The sequence below is a fragment of the Gorilla gorilla genome, chromosome 18, assembly GCF_029281585.2.
Source record: "Gorilla gorilla gorilla isolate KB3781 chromosome 18, NHGRI_mGorGor1-v2.1_pri, whole genome shotgun sequence".
NCBI lineage: Eukaryota > Metazoa > Chordata > Mammalia > Primates > Hominidae > Gorilla > Gorilla gorilla.
In genome coordinates this window covers 21,935,403-21,955,667 of record NC_073242.2, presented here as the reverse complement: position 1 = coordinate 21,955,667, position 20,265 = coordinate 21,935,403, and the positions used below count along the sequence as shown (strand labels likewise).

The 20,265-nt window shown below is 45.0% G+C and overlaps 1 protein-coding gene, 1 long non-coding RNA gene and 2 other non-coding genes across 5 annotated transcripts in view; 2 read left to right on the top strand and 2 right to left on the bottom strand.

The window, feature by feature from the left end:
* Positions 1-1,981: 1,981 nt before the first annotated feature.
* Positions 1,982-2,218, top strand: LOC115931138 (small Cajal body-specific RNA 6). Its single transcript, XR_004067690.1, has one exon.
* A 1,851-nt stretch (positions 2,219-4,069) lies between these two features.
* Positions 4,070-13,767, bottom strand: LOC109023631 (uncharacterized). The gene is made up of 3 exons (XR_002003060.2): positions 13,018-13,767; positions 12,000-12,125; positions 4,070-4,546 (listed from the first exon to the last, which is right to left on the bottom strand). It is a non-coding gene; the product is annotated as an uncharacterized lncRNA (long non-coding RNA).
* Positions 13,768-13,798: 31 nt separating this feature from the next.
* Positions 13,799-20,265, top strand: part of METTL9 (methyltransferase 9, His-X-His N1(pi)-histidine) — a 50,811-nt gene continuing 44,344 nt past the window's right edge. For both annotated transcript variants that reach the window (XM_031002748.3, XM_031002747.3), the window contains exon 1: positions 13,799-14,259. In XM_031002748.3, coding sequence (XP_030858608.1) covers positions 13,858-14,259 — 402 coding nt within the window. In that variant the 5' untranslated portion in view covers positions 13,799-13,857. The remainder of the gene's footprint in view (positions 14,260-20,265) is intronic.
* Positions 17,576-17,682, bottom strand: LOC115931176 (U6 spliceosomal RNA). Its single transcript, XR_004067718.1, has one exon. It is a non-coding gene; the product is annotated as a U6 spliceosomal RNA (small nuclear RNA).

The window sequence follows — 20,265 nt, the reverse complement described above, 5'->3', positions numbered from 1 at the left end:
TTATTTTTTGAGACAGAGTTTCGCTCTCTCACCCAGACTGGAGTGCAGTGGCATGATCTCAGCTCACTGCAAACTCCTCTCCTGGGTTCAAGCGATTCTCCTGCCTCAGCCTCCCGAGTAGCTGGGACTACAGGTGTGTACCACCACACCCGGTTAATATTTGTATTTTTAGTAGAAACAGGGTTTCGCCATGTTGGCCAGGCTGGTCTCGAACTCCTGACCTCAAGTGATCCACCCACCTCGGCCTCCCAAAGTGCTGGGATTATAGGCGTGAGCCACCACTTCTGGCCAATTGATTACTATTTTTAAAGACAAGGTAGTTGGGGTTATGTGATTTTTCCAAAATCACGTGGAAAGTGTAAAGGAAGTAACTAGAATGTGGGCTTCCTGCCTCTTGATGTAAATCAAGCATGTCCAACCCATGGCCTGTGGGCCACATGCGGCCCAGGATGGCTTTGAATGCAGCCCCACACAAATTTGTAATCTTAAAACTTCATGAGATTTTGGCCCGGCGAGGTGGCTCACACCTGTAATCCTAGCACTTTGGGAGGGCGAGGTGGGCAGATCACCTGAGGTCAGGAGTTCCAACTCCTGACCAATATGGCAAAACCCTGTCTCTACTAAAAATGCAGCGCATGGTGGTACGTGCCTGTAATCCCAGCTACTCGGGAGGTTGAGGCAGGAGAATCAGTTAAGCCTGGGAGGCGGAGGGCAAAAGTTGCAGTGAGCCCTGATTGTGCCACTGCACTCCGCCTGGGCAATTGTCTCAAAACTGTCTCAAAACAAACAAAACCAAATTATAAGTCTTTTGCATTTTTTTTTTTTTTATGAGAAGGAGTCCCTCTCTGTCACCCAGGCTGCAGTGCAGTGGTGTGATCTTGGCTCCCTGCAACCTCCACCTCCCAGGCTCAACCAATTCTCCTGCCTCAGCTTCCCGAGTAGCTGGGACTACAGGCGTGTGCCACCATGCCTGGCTAATTTTTGTATTTTTAATAGAGACAAGGTTTCACCATGTTGCCCAGGCTACTCTCGAACTCCTGGCCTCATGTGATCCACCTGCCTTGGCCTCCCAAAGTGCTGGGATTACAGGCATGAGCCACCATGCCCATCAAGTGTTAGTATATTCTATGTGTGGCCCAAGACAATTCTTCTTCTTCCAATGTGGCCCAGGGAAGCCAAAAGATTGGATACCCCTGACCCCTGATGTAAATGTTTACTCCAATGTTGATGGTAAAGATAGAGCTGGTGGCCAGGCACAGTGGCTCACACCTGTAATCTCAGCACTGGGAGGCCAAAGTAGGCTGATTGCTTGAAACCAGGAGTGTGAGACCAGCCTGGGCAACATGGCAAGACTCCATCTCTACGAAAAAATACAAAAATTACCCAGGCATGGTGGCATGTGCCTGTGGTCCCAGCTACTCGGGCGGCTGAGGTGGGAGGATCACCTGAGCTTGGGGAAGTGGAGGCTGCAGTGGGCCAAGATCACACCATTGCACTCCAACTTGGGTGACAGAGTGAGAACCAGTCTCAAAATATATATATATATATATATATATATATATATATCTCCCCATATGTGTATATACACACCACATATATACATCATGGAGCCATATATGTACACATACGTATATGTGTGTGTACAATAAATTTGGAGGGCTAGGCGCAGTGGCTCACACCTGTAATCCCAGCACTTTGGGAGGCCGAGGCGGGGGGATCACCTGAGGTCGGCAGTTTGAGACCAGCCTGACCAACATGGGGAAACCCCATCTCTACTGAAAATACAAAATTAGCTGGGCATGGTGGCACATGCCTGTAATCCCAGCTACTTGGGAGGCTGAGGCAAGAGAATCGCTTGAACCTGGGAGGTGGAGGTTGCGGTGAGCCAAGATCACGCCGTTGCACTCCAGCCTGGGCAACAAGATGAAACTCCGTCTCAAAAAAAAAAAAAAAAAAAAAAGATTTGAGCAAAGACATGAAAAGTCACCTTTAAAAAAGGCAGGTCCCCCAGCAGCCCATTTTTTTTTCCTCCCATCACATTTAAGTCATGTGTATGGGATCATGAAGGAGGTGATAATTTGGGATTTTGTCAGTATATGTTTCTGAGAGTGAATGGTTCACAGCTGACGAGTATCCAACAGAACCAGTTACACAGGAGACTGAGGAGTGGCTGTCATGGCTGTGACAGTGCATGATCTCAAGTTTTCAATCTGAGACCTCCTAAGGAAAAAAGGAAAAAAAAAAAAAAGGCAGGCCTCAAGCCAAGACTTGACTTCAAATTGACTGAAGTATAACATAATTGTAGAAATAACAGCTCATTGCGGTTGGAGGGTGAGGAGGAGGTTGGTCAGCCATAAAAACATAATTTTTGTAATTTTTTTGTAGAGACAGGATTTTACCATATTGCTCAGGCTGGTCTCAAACTCCTGGGCCTAAGCAATCCACCTGTGTCGGCCTCCCAAAGTGCTAGGATTACAGGCATGAGCCACCATGCCCAGCCTATATGTATGTTTTAAAGTGTGGTTCTCAGACAGCAATTTTATTTCTCTATTTCCAGAGATTTTTCAGGGCGATTTTATGATTAACTCCATATACAGCTTAATATGTCAAAAAGACCTGACTTAAATTTTTTTCTTGAAACAGCCTTTAACATATGTCAAAAATATAATATATTCCTGATACTTGTGTCCAAGCCGATATAAGTTCTAAATAGGGCAAAGGATCTAATGAATGCTTGATGTCCTCAAATGTGCTATGATTTACCATCTGTCAAGATGAAAATACACCCATGTATATGCAGCTATTTAAAGTATCATAGGCTGGGTGCAGTGGCTCACACCTGTAATCCCAGTACTTTGGAAGGCTGAGGTGGGTGGATCACTTGAGGTCAGGAGTTTGAGACCAGCCTGGCAAACATGGCAAAACCCCATCTCTACTAAAAATACAAAAATTAGCTGGGTGTGGTGGTACATGCCTGTAATCCCAGCTACTTGGGAGGCTTAGGCAGAATTGCTTTAACTCAGGAGGCGAAGGTTGCAGTGAGCCAAGATGGCACCACTGCACTCTGGCCTGGGAGACAGAGCAAGAAAGAAAGAAAAGAACGGAAAGAAATAAAAGAAAGAAATAAAGGAAAGGAAGGAAGGAAGGAGGAAGGAAGGAAGGAAGGATAGAGAAAGAAGGAAGGAAGGGAAGAAAGAGAGAGAAAGAAAGAAAAGAAAGAATCACAATGGGGTCAGGCATGGTGGCTCATGCCTGTAATCCCAGCACTTTGGGAGGCTGAGGTGGGTGGATCATGTGAGGTCAGGAGTTGGAGACCAGCCTGGCCAACATGGTGAAACTCTGTCTCTACTAAAAATACAAAAATTAGCTGGGTGTGGTCGTGGGTGCCTGTAATCCCAGCTACTGGGCTGAGGCAGGAGAATTGCTTGAACCAGGAAGCGGAGGTTGTAGTGAGCCAAGATTGTGCCATTGCACTCCAGCCCGGGTGACAAAGCAAGACTCCATCTCAAAAAAGAAAAATAAATAAAATAAAGTATCATAATGGGCTGGGAATAGTGGCTCACGCTTGTAATCCCAGCACTTTGGGAGGCCGTGGTAGAAGTATCACTTGAGGACAGGAGTTAATCTTGTCCTGAAAAGATGGGCTTCAGAGGGAATTGAAGGAGAGGAAGTTGAAGAGGAAGCACTAGTCCACATAGCAAGATCCCATCTCTGTGAGAAAAAAAAAAAAAAAGTATAATAATGGAGAAATTCCAGCACATGAATCAAACAGGATGTTGCAGATTCTAAACATGAATCCAATGTACTGTCAAAACTGCACAAGGATAACTTAGATTTTTTTCCTGAAGCCTTCCTTCATTGAATAATTATAATGAACATTGTAGATGTGGTAATTATCTGTAAATATGTCTCCTTATGAAAGCAAAAACTGCATATAATGAACCTAAAGCAATTTGTTTAACTTGTAAGATGTCTGTCCAAAAAGTAGCAAATTTGGCTCCACTGTCATTTATAGTTTTGGTTATAAAAATGGATTTATGTTGGATGGAGAACAGCATGCTCTACATTCACACATAACAAACTACACTTTATTGTAGTTCCTGAGCAAAGCCAGCTTCTCCATGCCCTCTGGGGTGGTGTGAGAGGGGGAAGCTGGAATCTGAATGGGAAAAATTCTTCATGGTTGGGGAGAGCTGCTAGCCTCTGATGCCTGCTGCTGTCACATCTCAAACTTCTCCAAAAGACTTGAGCATAGAAAGCTAATGAACTTAGGCCGGGCACGGTGGCTCACACCTATAATCCCAGCACTTTGGGAGGCTGAGACAGGCAGATCAGTTGAGCTCAGGAGTTTGAGACCAGCCTGGGCAACGTGACAATACCCTATCTCTCAAAGAAATACAAAAATTAGCTGAGTGTGGTGGCATGTACCTGTAGTTCCAGCTACTCAGGAGGCTGAAGCAGGAGGACAGATTCAGCCCAGGGGGGCTGCAGTTAGCTGTGATCATACCACTGCGCTCCAGCCTGGGAGACAGAACATTACACTGGTCTGAAAAAAAAAAAAGAAAAGAAAAGCTAATGAACTTAGAAATAAAGTTTCTATTGTAGAAAAACTTAATAGCTGTTATCAGTATTGACTTTGTCAATTTCAAGAAACTGTATAGCACAAAGAATTCTTGGTAAGAGGAGACCATAAAGGGAGATGAAAACTGTAGCGGGAGTCTTACAATGCCACAGTTTTGGTGATCTGATAGCCAAATGCCTTTCCTCTGATTGAATGAGTTGTGCACACAATAAATTTGAGGAAGATCCTGGGCTAACTTGTAAAACAAGCTCAGATTAGCTGTGGCTATTAAAAAATCAGTCATAGTTTTCACCAGAGAAGGGAAATAGTTCTGTCTGATTTTCAGGTTGGTTGATTACTCAGGTATCCTCTTTCATAAATGTATTCTTCCTCATTTTCTGATCAGTTTTGGTTGTGCAAAAAGAAAACAGTGGTTTTATTTCATGCCAGCAGAAATGTGGTTATTTTGTGGTATGTTTTACAAACACTTTAAGATCACTTATGTTTATGTATACACACATTTGGTCTATCGTAAAAAATGTACATTTTAAGTTTTAAAAGATTTCTCATAATACAGGACACTTCCCCCATGTATTTCATATAAACCATAAGTTTTAATGTTTCATATTTATAAAATAAGAAGCCTTTATAGTTTCAAAATAAATACCCACGGTGAATTTGGTGGAGAGGAAGCAGTCATTTAGAAGACCAAGCCCACATACATGCAAAAGACAGCAATTAAGAGGCCAAGGACAGGGTTGTTTCAAAAGGATATTTAAAACTAGATGAAAGATATTTGGACCTTCAAAAATGCCCTAGAAACTGAATGAAAGCAACAGCCTTCTGTCTTTTGTCAGAGCTCTGACTCATAGACCTGTTATTGGAAGGACATTATTTAGTTGAAATATATATTTAAAAATACTTATATTCCTTTAAGTAGCTTATACTGTATGTGAAGATGTCTTTTAAGGATTCAGAAGCACAGGCAGAAGGATCTGTATAAATACAGAAGTGGGCTGGGCGTGGTGGCTCACGCCTGTAATCCCAGCACTTTGGGAGGCCGAGGCGGGGTGGATCACCTGAGGTTGGGAGTTCGAGACCAGACTGACCTACATGGAGAAACCTCCTCTCTACTAAAAATACAAAAAAAATCAGCCAGGCGTGGTGGCGCATGCCTGTAATCCCAGCTACTCAGGAGGCTGAGGCAGGAGAATCGCTTGAACCCAGGAGGCAGAGCTTGCAGTGAGCCGAGATCCCGCCATTGCACTCCAGCCTGGGTAACAAGAGTGAAAGTCCGTCTTGAAAAAATAAAAATAAAAAAAAAGCACAACTTAGGTGGTACAAAACATGTGTATTAAAATGCCTAATTTAGAGGCCAGGCATGGTAGCTCATGCCTGTAATCCTGGCACTTTGGGAGGTCGAGGCAGGCAGATCACTTGAGTCCAGGAGTTCAAGACCAGCCTGGGCAACATGGCGAACTGTGTCTCTATAAGATAACATAAAAAACTAGCCGGGCATGGTGGTGTGTGCCTGTAGCCCTAGCTACTTGGGGGGCTGAGGCGGGAGGATCGCTTGAGCTAGGAGGCGGAGGTTGCAGTGAGCTGAGATTGTGCAACTGCACTCCAGCCTGGGCAACAGAGACCCTGTCTCAAAAAATAATAATAAAATAAAATAAAATGCCTAATTCACACAGTTCTGTTGGAGAAACTGATTCATTTGGTGGAGCCCAGGATTTAGGTTGAAGGACTCTCCCTAATTAATTTGTCTTATAGTAGACTAAGTTTAAAGTAGATGGCTGTTCATCTCTTGGACTGCTTAAGTAACTTGTGCAAGGAGAGCTAGGTTTACATCTGCCTTATGATTCCATAATAACCACCACAGCTACTATTTGAGAGCTGACTATATATATAGGGGATTGTGCTGACAGTTGTCCAGACAACTCATTTCGTTTTCTCCAGGACTCTGTGAGTGTATGTGAGGGACACTGGGATTCCTCACATTCTAGAAGGCTCTGATGAGCAGTCAGAGGTAGCAGGTGGGACTCTACTCCAGAGGTTGAGCTTGGACACTGGAGTGGACACTGGACCAGATTAAGAACTAGCCAAAACAGGGCCTGGGCAAAAGTAGTTTTAATCAGACATGCTCACCAGTGTGCCATGTCGATTTACCACTGCCATGGCAACACTTGACAGTTACCGTCACTTTCCATGGCAGTGATCCAATGACCTAGGAGTTACTGCCCATTCCCTAGAAACTTCTGCATAAACAGCTCTTTAATCTACATGCAATTATTTATTTATTTATTTATTTTTTGAGACAGAGTCCTGCTCTATTGCCCAGGCTGGAGTGCAGTGACATGCGATCTCGGCTCACTGCAACCTCTGCCGCCTGGGTTCAAGCGACTCCTGCCTCAGCCTCCTGAGTAGCTGGGATTACAGGCGCCTGCCACCACACCTGGCTATTTTTTGTATGTTTAGTAGAGATGGGGTTTCACCATGTTGGCCAGGCTGGTCTCGAACCTCTGACCTCATGATCCACCCACCTCAACCTTCCAAAGTGCAGGGATTATAGGCATGAGCCACCGTGCCCAGCCTCCCACTTTTAGTTTCAAGTACAGGCTGGGTACAGTGGCTCTCGCCTATAATCCCAGCACTTTGGGAGGTCGAGGCAGGCAGATCACGAGGTCAGGAATTCGAGACCAGCCTGGCCAACATGGTGAAACCCCGTCTCTACTCAACATAGAAAAATTAGTTGGATGTGGTGGCGCATGCCTGTAATCCCAGCTCTCAGGAGGCTGAGGCAGGAGAGTCACTTGAACCTGGGAGGCGGAGGTTGCAGTGAGCTGAGATCGTGCCACTGCACTCCAGCCTGGCGACAGAGCAAGACTCCGTCTCAAAAAAAAAAAAAAAAAAGTGGGTATAAATATGGCTACAAAACTACCCTCAGCTGCTACTCTCTCCCTATGGGGTAGCCCTGCTCTGCAGGAGCAGTCATGGAGCTGTAACACAGCCTCTTCAATATAGCTGTTTTCTTCTACCTCTGGCTTGCCTTTGAATTCCTTCCTGATAAAGCCAAGAACCCAGAGGGCTAAGCGCCACTTTGGGGCTTGCCTGCCCTGCATTATCTCCATTTCTGTTGTCACAATTACTGGGGATACCTGTAGTCCAGGAGGAACTTGGGAAATCTGGAAGCTTTCAAGTTTGGCAAGGGGATGTCAAAATGACCACAACGCACATTTCCTCAAGGCAGCTTTCCCTGAACACTCTCCTTCCCTCATGCCCTCCACGCCTAATTAAGTCAGATCTCTCCAAGTTCTCGTAACAGTATACAAATCCTTTCTCGCTCTCAGCAGTTTGTAATTATGTATTCGGGTCAGTCTCCTTACTAGACGGTAAGCTCTACGAAGGTGAGACATTGTGTTTATTTTGCTTTCTATTCCCGTAAATCCAGGGCCTGGTATATTCCATGTACCCAATAAATATTTATTGCATATGTGAAAGTGGCATTTCTTTGTCTTTTGGTTAATATTGCTGACATAAACTCAAACAGATGTGAGAATGATGAGGGAGGAAATCATGGGAGTTCAAAAGGTTCTGTAAGCAGGTGAAATGCCCTGGCAGGTACAGACTGGGTAAATAGGTGAGCCAGCTGGGAAGAATTTTATATATCAGAGGGGAAAAGACTTTCCTACTAAAAAGACAGGCATCTTCGACAAGTAGGTAACTTGAGTTTACTCCCTGATTTTTATTTTATTTTTTGAGGCATGGTCTTGTGCTGTCACCCAGGCTGGAGTGCAGTGCTGTGGTCATGGCTCACTGTAGCCTCGACCTCCTAGGCTCAGTTGATGCTCCTGCCTCAGCCTTCTGAGTAGCTGGGTGTATAGGCACACACCACCTCACCTGACTAATTTTTGTAGTTTTCTTTTTTTTTTTTTTTTTGGGTAGACATAGGATTTTGTCATGTTGCCCAGGCTGGTGTGGAACTCCTGGGCTCAAGCCATCTGCCTGCCTTGGCCTCCCAAAGTGCTGGGATTGTAGACATGAGCCACTGTGCCCAGCTGATTTTGCTTTTAGGTTTGAATTTTTTTTTTTTTTTAATAGTTCTGTGTTTATTTGTTTTACTTTGTTTTTGGAGACAGACTTTTGCTCTGTCAGCCAAGCTGGAGTGCAGTGGTGCGATCTCAGATCATTGCAACCTCTGCCTCCTGGGTGCAAGTGATTCTCATGCCTCAGCCTCCCAAGTACCTGCACAACCATACCCAGCTAATTTTTGTATTTTTAGTACAGATGGGGTTTCAACATGTTGTCCAGGCTGGTCTTGGATTCCTGGCCTCAAATGATCTTCCCACCTCAGCCTAGTTTTGTGTTTTATATTCTTTTCCCCACTCAGTTTGAAATGTCATGAGGATAGACACATGTGTGAAGATAGACACATTATTAAGAGATGCTATCATCATGGGTTCTAAGAGAATGTTTTACGGAGAGTAGCTTTGCAGAGACCAAAGTCTCTGACAGATCATCAGACATTAGATTCTCACAGGATGGCCACCTAGATCCCTCACGTGGGCATTTTACATTAGGACTGAGCATCTTTATTATGATAACTTTGGTTGATGTTTTGCAGTTTAAAAAACTCTCAGATCATCTAATTCTCACACATGTCTTGTGAAGCAGACAGCTCAGAACCATGGCTCTTAGTTTACAGATGAGGAAAGAGAGGCTCAGATGAGGTTGATTTACCCAAGTTAAAGTGAAAACAAATTAACATTTTTTGAGTGTTTACTAAATGTTGAGGCACTTATTAAGCCCTTTATATTTACAGTATATAACATGATATTCACTGCATCCTTATGAAATAGGTAACCATTATTATTATTTCCATTTTACAGATGAGGAAACAGACATGTAGAGGTCAAGTAATTTGCCTCAAATTGCATAATCAAGAAGCATAGAACCCAGCTTAAAACCCAGATAGTCTGGCTCAAAGTGCAGATGATAAACTACTATGCTAATGAGTAGCACTGGGAGTTCTCCAATGAAGCACACGATGTTACTTGTATTTGCTACTAACGTCTTCTTTTTTTTTGAGATGGAGTCTCACTCTGTCACCCAGGCTGGAGTGCAGTGGTGTGATCTCAGCTCACTGCAACTTCCACCTCTTAGGTTCAAGCAATTCTCCTGCATCAGCCTCATGAGTAGCTGGGATTGCAGGTGCAGGCCATCACCCCCGGCTAATTTTTTTTGTATTTTTAGTAGAGACGGGGTTTCACCATGTTGGCCAGGCTGGTCTCAAACTCCTGACCTTGTGATCCACCCACCTCAATCTCCCAAAGTGCTGGGATTACAGGTGTGAGCCACTGCACCTGGCCAACTACTAACATCTTCTAACCCCTGGTTCAATTCTGCTACTTGAGGCTTTTTTTTTTTTTTTTTTTTTTTGAGATGGAGTTTCACTGTGTTGCCCAGCCTGGAGTACAGTGGCATGATCTCAGCTCACTGCGGCCTCTGCCTCCTGGGTTCAAGCGATTCTCATGTGTCAGCCTCCTGAGTAGCTGGGATTACAAGCATGAGCCATGGTGCCTGGCCTAGGCTACTAATTTTTTTTTTTTTAAAGCTGTCTGCAGTTTTGCCTTGACTTAGAATTCATCAACTGGAGCCCACAGTGATATCACTGCATAGGATTGAAGTTGTATCAACTAAATTCAGATAAAGATCTCCTACATTAATTAATTAAACAAATTGTTGAGTACATTTGCTAATTTTGTTAGAGGTGCTCATTGCTTAATAACTACAGGACACATTCTATTGAATATACTGGGAAAAAGCTGTATCTTTCTCTGAAGGTAGACAAAACAATATTAAGAAGCATAAAAAATATCTGTCCATAAAAACATGATTATGGCCAGGTGCAGTGGCTCACGCCTGTAATCCTAACACTTTGGGAGGCTGCGGCAGGCGGATCACGAGGTCAGGAGTTTGAGACCAGCCTGGCCAACATGGTGAAACCCCATCTCTACTAAAAATACAAAAAATAGCCAGGCGTGGTGGCAGGCGCCTATAATCCCAGCTACTCGGGAGGCTGAGGCAGGAGAATTGCTTGAACCCGAGAGGCAGAGGTTGCAGCAAGCCGAGATCGTGCCACTGCACTCCAGCCTGGGCAACAGAGCAAGACTCCATCTCGGGGGAAAAAAAGTGATTATATGAGTTATTTTTATTTTTATTTTTTGATACAGGGTCACCCAAGCTGGAGTGCAGTGGCACAATCTCAGTTCACTGCAGCCTCAGCCTCCCAGGCTCAGGTGATCCTCCCACCTCAGCCTCCTGAGTAGATGGGTCTACAGGTGCATGTCACCACGCCTGTCTTATTTTTGTATCTTTTGTAGACACGGGGTTTCTCCATGTTGCCCAGGCTGGCCTTGAACTCCTGGACTCAAGCCATCCACCTGCCTTGGCTTCCCAAAGTGCTGGGATTACCAGCATGAGCCACCCTGCCTGGTCTATATGAGTTCTTTTTAAATCATTATCTCTTCAAGGAGATAACAATCATCAATAGGTTTTGTATAGATCCAAACTCTCTGCTTGTGGATTCTCTTAACATGATACTTTGTAATTGAAAAGAGAATATGAAAATGCCAAGCTTTGTAACTTCAAAGAACAACAATAACAAAAAGCCTTTGCCTAGAGATCTAGATAGGAAAGTGATCCCGCCAAAATTTTGGGCCTGTGTACAGGGCTGTGACCCAAGTGGGACACCTGGGGTCAATGAGCAGAGTTCGGTGCAGAGGGTCATTTGTGTGTCTTTTGAATATTACTAACTGCATCTCAAGATCATGTTAGAACGAGTATTGGCTATTTGGCTTTTTGTGTTATCTTGCCCCTTCCCGTCTCCATTATGGATAATTGAGGTTTTAATATACAGTAGTGACATTCTAGTAGATGAAGGAAGGGGGCTGTCCCCAATGGGCAATCTGAACTTCTGCTTCGTATATTTACTCTTGCTGTTTTCCTTTCTCCTCATTTGTAATTCAGGAGGCTCTCTGAGAAGAGACAGCAAAGCTTCTTAGATGGATTGAAAGACCACGAGCTGGGATACCAAGTTCTATGAAAAGGTCAGCTATTGAATTTACTCTGCTACCTTCAGGCAAATCATTTGATCATCGGACGCTCTGGTTTCTTCCTGTGCCTGCTAAATGTAAATAGCATGGGTTTGAGTGTTTTGTGGTTATTGTAGAGTATTTTAAATGTATGAGTGATTTATTTTTCCAGGCCAGCTGCTCAGATATAAAACAAAATCTGTTCCTTTGAGCTGTTAGGCTTCGTGGCAGTCAACTGACCCCAAAATCCTTCTGACTACAGCAGCCATCTACTTGCTTGTTCATCTGATAACATTTTGCGGTCTCTCAGCTACAGCTATGTGGTCTCTATAGCTGGGGCATACCTTTTTGTCTCCATTGTCTTCAGAAAGGAAATATGCCATTTTATGCACTCCTGCTGCTTTCACCCCCACTTTAAAAAGATGAAGGCTTCCTTTTGTGACAGAGTTGCTTTGTCTGTTACACTGATCCTAAGAGACACGAAGGAGAGGTGACATAGTAAATAAACAGTTATTGGACTTGCTACCATAGTTCCTTTTTGATGATTTGGGCCAGGACCACTAGAGGTTTGAACTAGATTTAGTAAGGCTTGGGCTCTTCGGGGTTTTGGCAGGAAGCAGTCAGGGAGTATATTGGAAAGAGAGAACACAAAATACCGAACCCCACCCACCCTGTGCCTTTTTGTTTGTTGTTACAGCCTGTTACATTAGGCAACAGGATATCCTTGTTAGCCAAAGGTGCCAAGCTGAGATTCTTAAAAGCTAATAAAAGAGCTGTTGGGCCAGGTGCGGTGGCTCACGCCTGTAATCCCAGCACTCTGGGAGGCCGAGGCAGGCGGATCACGAGGTCAAGAGATGGAGACCATCCTGGCCAACATGGTGAAATCCCGTCTCTACGAAAAACACAAAAATTAGCTGGGCATGGTGGCGCGCACCCGTAGTCCCAGCTGCTCGGGAGGCTGAGGCAGAAGAATTGCTTGAACCCGGGAGGCGGAGTTTGAAGTGAGCCGAGATCGAGCCACTGCACTCCAGCCTGGAGACAGAGCGAGACTCCACTCCGTTTCAAAAAAAAAAAAAAAAGCTGTTGGGTAAGGAATGATTTTGTTCCCCATCTGTGGCTCACCACCCCACTGTTTCATAAATGAAAATCTCTGATGTGCAACACTGAATTAACCAAAAGGCTTACTTCTTTTGTTTTGAACTTAGACACATTTACATTATTTCTGGTGCAGTTAAATTAAAAGCACTTTCCAAACAAACCTAGGAAAGTATTAAAGTTAGGGACTCCCACAAAATGTTACTCCTTAATTGTGGCTTGGATAATAGCAGGAAGAACTGCAGACAGGAACACAATGTAACTAACCCTTCAGTTCTGAAATGTTGCTAGGTCTCCTCGTGTTATAAATGATCAAATAAATATCCGGGTTAAACACTGCTCCCAGAGCTGAGTTCACTCTAAGAGTGTTGGGTCCAACTTCCCTGTGCTAATTCAAGGAAACAAGGCAGCCAAGGAGTCTAACTTGAGGTCTTCATTCTTGGGCAGGGCCATCGATACATCTAAAACATTACTTGTGGGTACCCCAGCTGCGGTAGCTTCCCCAAAAGGCAGAATTTTCACTCATTCTTTATAGAAACACGTAGCCAGCAACTTCTCAGGCTTGGGGAACGGGGCAGGCGGGTCGTGGTGGTGGGGAGAGTAGAGGAGGGAGTCTGGCAGGTCGGTTCTAAATGTAAACTGGAAACTACCCATCCGAGCGGGCAACCATCACTGGCAGCATTCGTCTCCGGGAAGAACCTGTGTGTGTCAGGATGCACGAAAGGAATGACTCCCCTCTTTGCGCCCCCGGGGTTAACTGCACGACCCTGTCAAAGTCCCGCCGTGGAGTGGGATGAGGGTCGAGAGGTAACCCTGTCAAAGTCCCGCCGTGGAGTGGGATGAGGCGAGGAAAGACTGGAGGTCCTTCCAGCACCACCTTGGAGGGGCAGGGAGGCTGCAGTTACCGCCTTCGGAAGTGATCTCCTCAGCCCTCAAAAAAATTAAAACCACCTCCGCCATTTACTAGAGGCCGAGGCAGGGCGGGGACACGAGAACGCGCTCCGGGCGGATGCGCGCTCCCTTTGTCCCGCCTCCCAGCGGCCCGCTCATTGGACGGAGGGAGGGCGCCGGGGGAGAAAGCGACGCGGCCGCTCGTAAGTGCTCCGGATGGAAACTGGTGCAGGGGGCAGCGGCGTTCCGCGGCCGGAAGGGAAGGGGGAGGTGCCGAGGCTGCGCGCCGGTTGCTCCTCCCCACCCCCAGCCTTTGCCCTGAAGGGGGCTGGATGGGCAAGTCGGCCGCGATGGCTCGAGCTCGGGCGGTGGCGGCGGTGGCCGGAGGCGGCGGTGCCTCCTCCTCCTCGCCCCGGCGCCGGCGGTGATCCGAGCGAGCGGCCGCGGCCCCCGATGAGACTGCTGGCGGGCTGGCTGTGCCTGAGCCTGGCGTCCGTGTGGCTGGCGCGGAGGATGTGGACGCTGCGGAGCCCGCTCACCCGCTCCCTGTACGTGAACATGACGAGCGGCCCGGGCGGGCCGGCGGCGGCCGCGGGCGGCAGGAAGGAGAACCACCAGGTACGGGCTGGGGCCGGGGCCGGGGCGGGGGCGTGGCGGCCCGGCCTTCCCGCGCTGGGCCCGGCTATTGTGCGGGACGGCTCCGCAAGGGGGCGGCCCGGCCCTCGCCCCTCCGCCTCGGCCCCTTGGAAAGTTTTCCCCGCGCCTTCCCCGCCGGGCGTCGACTCCGCGAGCCCCGGGCACCCGGCCGCGGCCCCGCGAGCGCCTTTTGTTCCGCAGCGCAGGCGGGGCATGGCCTCCCGGGCCCGATCGTGAGCGGCCCGGAGCCCCGCATTGTTCCTGGGTCCCGGGCGGTGACTGCGGACGCCCGGCAGCGGGACTGGGGAACTTTGGGGCCAGAGCGTGGCTGGGGGCGCCCGCCTGGCACCGAGGCCTGAGACTGAAGAGACCCGGCCAGATCCATTACCCCGAGAAACAAAACGAAAAGCCAGCCCCTCTTGTTGTCTCGTTGAATCCCAGAACGTACAAAGGGTCGTGAAGAAATGTAACTGTACATCGCAAGCCATTGAACTCTCCAGGCTGATTGGGGTGACATTTCTCCCTAAGCACTTAAAAAATGGGTTTGACAGGTTGTCGCTCCCATCCTACGGACCCTTCCCCTCCTACCTAGCAGAGATCTCCTTTAAACTTGGATTTAGTCAGCCTGCCAGAAAGACTGTGTGTGATGAGGAGGAAGATTATGCAAGTTTTACAGGAAGGGTTTTTAAAACAGAACGGGACGGGAGTTTTAGTTATGCATCGTGAGCGTTACGCTGTGACCGGGTAGGTAGGCTTTTCATTAGCTCAGTCTTGCGCCACTTAAACGTGTACAGGTTAACTGTAGAATTAAGTGAGATATTTCGTATATGACCTTAACATAGTTTGCAGTTAATGTTAAATTCATTGAAAAGAGGCTTTTGAACTCTGCCAGAGTGTTGGCTTGTCATAGCTAGCATTTATAATACATTTTGCTTTTCCATAGAGTATTAATTATTCCCTATATCATCTTGTGTCTCATCATTTTCATATGTTTCTCATTTTCCTACATTACTTTTTTATTATGCCAGGTGTTCAGAGAATTTACACCCAGGTTGATTTCATGTGTTTTAATGAGGGTAGAGAATTGTCTAAGAAGGAGATAGAGCAATTTAGAAAAGTAGCATTTAGTTTTTAGTAATATTTATATTGGGCTTTTTTCTATTTTTAAAGGAATCCTAAATTTCTGTAAATTTTTTTGAAAGCCTCCAGCCATTGCAGTTTGTTAGGTGCAATATCAGTATCATTGATCACTTGTATGATATGGTTAGGAATGTATGTAAACTTAAATTGCAAAACCACATTTATTCCTATGGATTATTTACTTACACTAGTTCATTCTTATAGAGACAACTCAAAGGTACTGTACCGTTAACTGTACAGTTATCAGAATGTCACATATGGAACAATGGGGTAGACAATGAATTAGAAATGTCATTTTTAACATTTTTAAGCAGTTGATAGAAATAAGGTCCTGGATAGGAGAAAAAGCGATTTATCTCCATTGATGGGGGATTATGGTTGAGTCTCTTAGCTATTGGTATTTATAACACTTACCATGATTACCCCTACTGCAGCCACTTGATAGGTTTTTAGTGCTCATAAAAGAATTGCACTTATTTTAAAATTGAAACACTATTTCAACACTGTGATTTGTATGGAGGCGGAATTGCAGCTGTAGACGTAGCCTCAGAATATCTCCCAGCAGAGGATACTTTCTAATTGTACCTTTTAAAAGCTGAATCTGTTAAGTTCTAATGAAAACTAATACTAGTTTCAGATACATTTATTTCAGATACCGTATTTATATTCTGTGTGTGTGTGTGTGTGTGTGTGTGTGTGTGTGTGTATACCCCTTCACTAACAATTCAGCAGATAATTTCTTTAGGGTGAAGACTTAATATGGTGTTTTCTGAATATTTGGGGGATGGGTCAACTCTTTTCCTTAGAATAATGAATCCAGACATTATTTTGACATGAATACATTCATATTATGAAAATAATCGTGCATGAATAAAGATTAAAAGGAACAGAAGAAAGGTGTGTAGAAACCACCATGAGATAAAGTAGGAAACTGTCCTTTCTGCACTGTGGCTGGAGTTGATAATTTGTTTTCCACTTAATATTCCAGGATCCTGGGTTTGCCTTATAACTTCGTTGCTTGTGAAGTAACTGTAACTGTTTTTCCTCCTTCAGATTAATAGTTTTATACAAGGTCTTCTAAGTGTTCAGTTGGGTGTGTGAGTTCCATAGCCAGCCACATCTGGTTCTTTTGGAGTTGCATAAAAGTAGGGTTGTGGATTTGATTGAACCATACTTAGCAAAAGTGTTCCTTCTGGTTATTTTATTAAGGAATTATGATGGAGGATTCTGTGGTTAAAAGAGAGATCTTGGGCAATGTTTATTCGTTAAAAATGGCTATTTTGTTAGTATAGTTTGGAGAGGCAAGGCTCCTTTGGGCTAAAGCTGCTCTAAAACTGTAGTAGCAGTGCCATTTTAGTAACTTGGTTTGGTGTGCTAGCTTCAAAACTGGGATTATGTTTCACTTTGGGCAAGCAAGAAGCAGGGTTTCACTTAGAGCAGGGAAGTGGCTGGGAGGCCAGACTGGTCTCACAGACTTATTTTACATCCTATGAAATAAGAATAGTTTTATATTTTTAAATGGTTACCAAGAAAATATCAAAATAACATTTTGTAATACATGAAGTTTCATTTATGGAATTCAAATTTATTTCAGTGTCTACAAATAAAGTGGGTTTTTTTTTTGAGATGGAGTCTCGCTTTGTCACCCAGGCTGGAGCGCAGTGGCCCAATTTTGGTTCACTACAACCTCTGCCTCCCAGGTTCAAGCAATTCTGATGTCTCAGCCTCCCGAGTAGCTGGGATTACAGGTGAACACCACCACGCCCAGATAATTTTTGTAGTTTTCAGTAGAGATGGGGTTTCACTGTGTTGGTTAGGCTGGTCTCAAACTCCTGACCTCAAGTGATCCTTCTTCCTGGGCCTCCCAAAGTGCTGGGATTACAGGCGTGAGGTACTACACCCAGCCCACAAATAAAGTTTTATTGAAAGAGAACTACCACATTCATTTACCTGTGGTTTATGAGCTCCCTGGCTACAACAGCAGCATATTTGCTACTGTATGGCCTGCAAGCCTAAAACATTTACTATGTGGCTTCCTTTTTTTTTTTTTTTTTTTATTATACTTTAAGTTTTAGGGTACATGTGCACATTGTGCAGGTTAGTTACATATGTATACATGTGCCATGCTGGTGCGCTGCACCCACTAACTCATCATCTAAAAAATATGGAACACTTCACGAATTTGCGTGTCATCCATGCGCAGGGGCCATGCTAATCTTCTCTGTATCGTTCCAATTTTAGTATATGTGCTGCCGAAGCGAGCACTACTACGTGGCTTCTTACAGAATAAATAATTTTTCCAAGAGAAATTCCCAGCTTCCTTAACAAACAGCTTTTTTTTGTTTTTGGAGAGAGGGTCTCACTGTGTCACCCAGGCTGGAGTGTAGTGGCACAATCTCAGCTCACTGCATCCTCGACCTCCTGGGTTCAAGCGGTTCTCGTGCCTCAGCCTCTCCATAGCTGGGATTACAGGCACGTGCCAGCACACCTGGTTAGTTTTTGTAGTTTTAGTAGAGACAGGGCTTCACCATGTTGGCCAGGCTGGTCTTGAACTCCTGGCCTCAAGTGATCTTCCCACATCGGCTTCCCAGAGTGCTGGAATTACAGGAGTGAGCCACTGCAACCAGCCTCCAACAGCATATTCTTAATCACAGGTTGCAGGGTGGGTAGATTGACTCACTGGGAAGAAATAGAGGCAGGCAGTGAGAAACTAGTAGATATCATCACTTTTAAATGTCAGCAGACTCAGAATTTAAAAAAACAACAACAAAAAACTTAGGATCTATTCTTTTTGATGCATTGCACCTAGTGCTTAAACTTAATGCAACTATTATGGAGCTACTGAAACTTTGAAAGGACCCTTAGGCCCCAGGTTCTTGGTAATAATAGCCGTTCAGTAGCTTCTCAATTGATGGAGTGAAAAAATTGTTATAGAACTCGCTGAACCAAACCACAACGATTTCTCCAGGTGACATACTGCAAGGTTTTTTAAAAGCACAGATAACATTCAGTATCCGGAATTATTAAGTTGTAACTTAAAATTGCAAGTATGTGTATATTTTTGTGACTTATTTTTTCACTTTCTTATATAAGTTCAGAACTGCGCTATGCCACAAGTGATGAAGAATTCAAGAAAGAATTAAAATCCTTTTTTTTCCCCCAAATGAAAAAAATACTTGGACAGCATAGCCAGAGCCAAACACTGTGCTAAAGGACAGAGTGTTTCCTGTCCCTTTACCCCTCACTTACCTTGTGGAGGCAGACTGGAGTCAGGCATGAGTTAACAATGCTTCAAGGATAGTCAGCCAGCTAAGCCAGACAGACACTGATGGATTGGCATCCTTCTCTGAACTGCCTTCGAGAGTCTGGAGGCCTTTGCAGCTGAATACCAAAGAGACTTCAGAAAGGATTTCTTTCCTTCCTCATAATCTGTGTTGAAACCCCAAGTGTTTGCTTCAGTTTCACAGAACACTAGAATCTCTTTCTTGTGCTGGATATACCAGGAGTCTTTATGTTTCCCTTTGAAGGTGCCCTAGAAGACCCTAATAGCTTCCAGTAAAAAGCTCTGTTGTGTAGACCCTCTGAAGCTTTGTTAAAATTTTAGGATTATCCTGTCCTACGGGGAGTGAGTATTTAGTATTTGCAATGAGGATTGCCAGTAATTGGTTATTAAATCAAAGCTGAAGCAATTTAATCTGTTTTAATTGATTCCCCTCATGGATATGAGGGTGCCTGTCACTGTACACATTGAAATCTCACATAAAGAGGTTATTGGGTTGAGTTTATATTGTTTGTGGGAAAATGGTGAATGGTCTGAATATTTACGCCTATGCTGTGCTTAAATGCAAGGTGTGCATGGTGAAATGTCTGGACTGAGTTGACTGCATTGTAAAATCTTAGAATGTGAATTTTGAATCCTTAGCTGTCAAGCTCTGTTGATGGAGTTGGTCTGGCCCACTTAGAAAAGATTCTGTGTTCATAGATCCTGAGCAGTGGAGCTTTTCTGATTGTTTTTGGTAGCCCTGAATGCCTTGGGTCTTTGATTACCCATTTCTTTTGAGAATGGCTGGATGCCTAGACCTACAGTTTGGTTTTTAGGCATTCCCTTGAACTGTACTTCTCCTCTGACCAGCCCTTGCCTTGGAGAGAAAGGGGAAGGAAATATGAACAGCTACTGGCCTTCTGTTGTGTGCCAGGCACTTCAAATATATTATCCCCAGTAGTCCACATAGAACTCTTGGAGGTTGGTGGTATCATCCGCACTTTACATACAGAAAAGTGAGGCTGAGAGAGAGAAGAGACTTGCTCACCAGCACAGAGTTAATGGATGATAGAGTTGGGCTTTGCACCCAGCTTTGGTTTCAAGGCAACACATTTTCTGCTGCTTTATGATGCCCCTCCTGGTAAACCTTGTGTTGTCTGAGGGGTGGTAAAAATAGGCTTGCCTTCATTTTTTTTTTTTTTTTTGAGAAACAAGTTCTTGCTCTGTCACCCAAGTTGGAATGCAGTGGCCTGATCATATCTCACTGCAGCCTCAAACTCCTGGCCTCAGTACATCCTCCTGCCTCGGCCTCCTGAGTAGCTTCTAAATCTTTTGTAGAGGCAGGGTCTTGCCATGTTGTCCAGGCTGGTCTCAAACTCCTGGCCTCAAGCAGTCCTCCTGCCTCAGTCTCCCAAAGTGCTGGGATTACAGGCGTGAGCCACTGCTCCTGGCCTAGGCTTGCCTTCTGAATAGGAAACTGCCCTCATTCTAGTGAGGCCTCTGTGTAGACACTGAAGTTAGGTAGCTGTGTGCACAATACTTGTTGAAGATTTTGTAGTTTGTGAATTAGATGAGAATAAGACAGC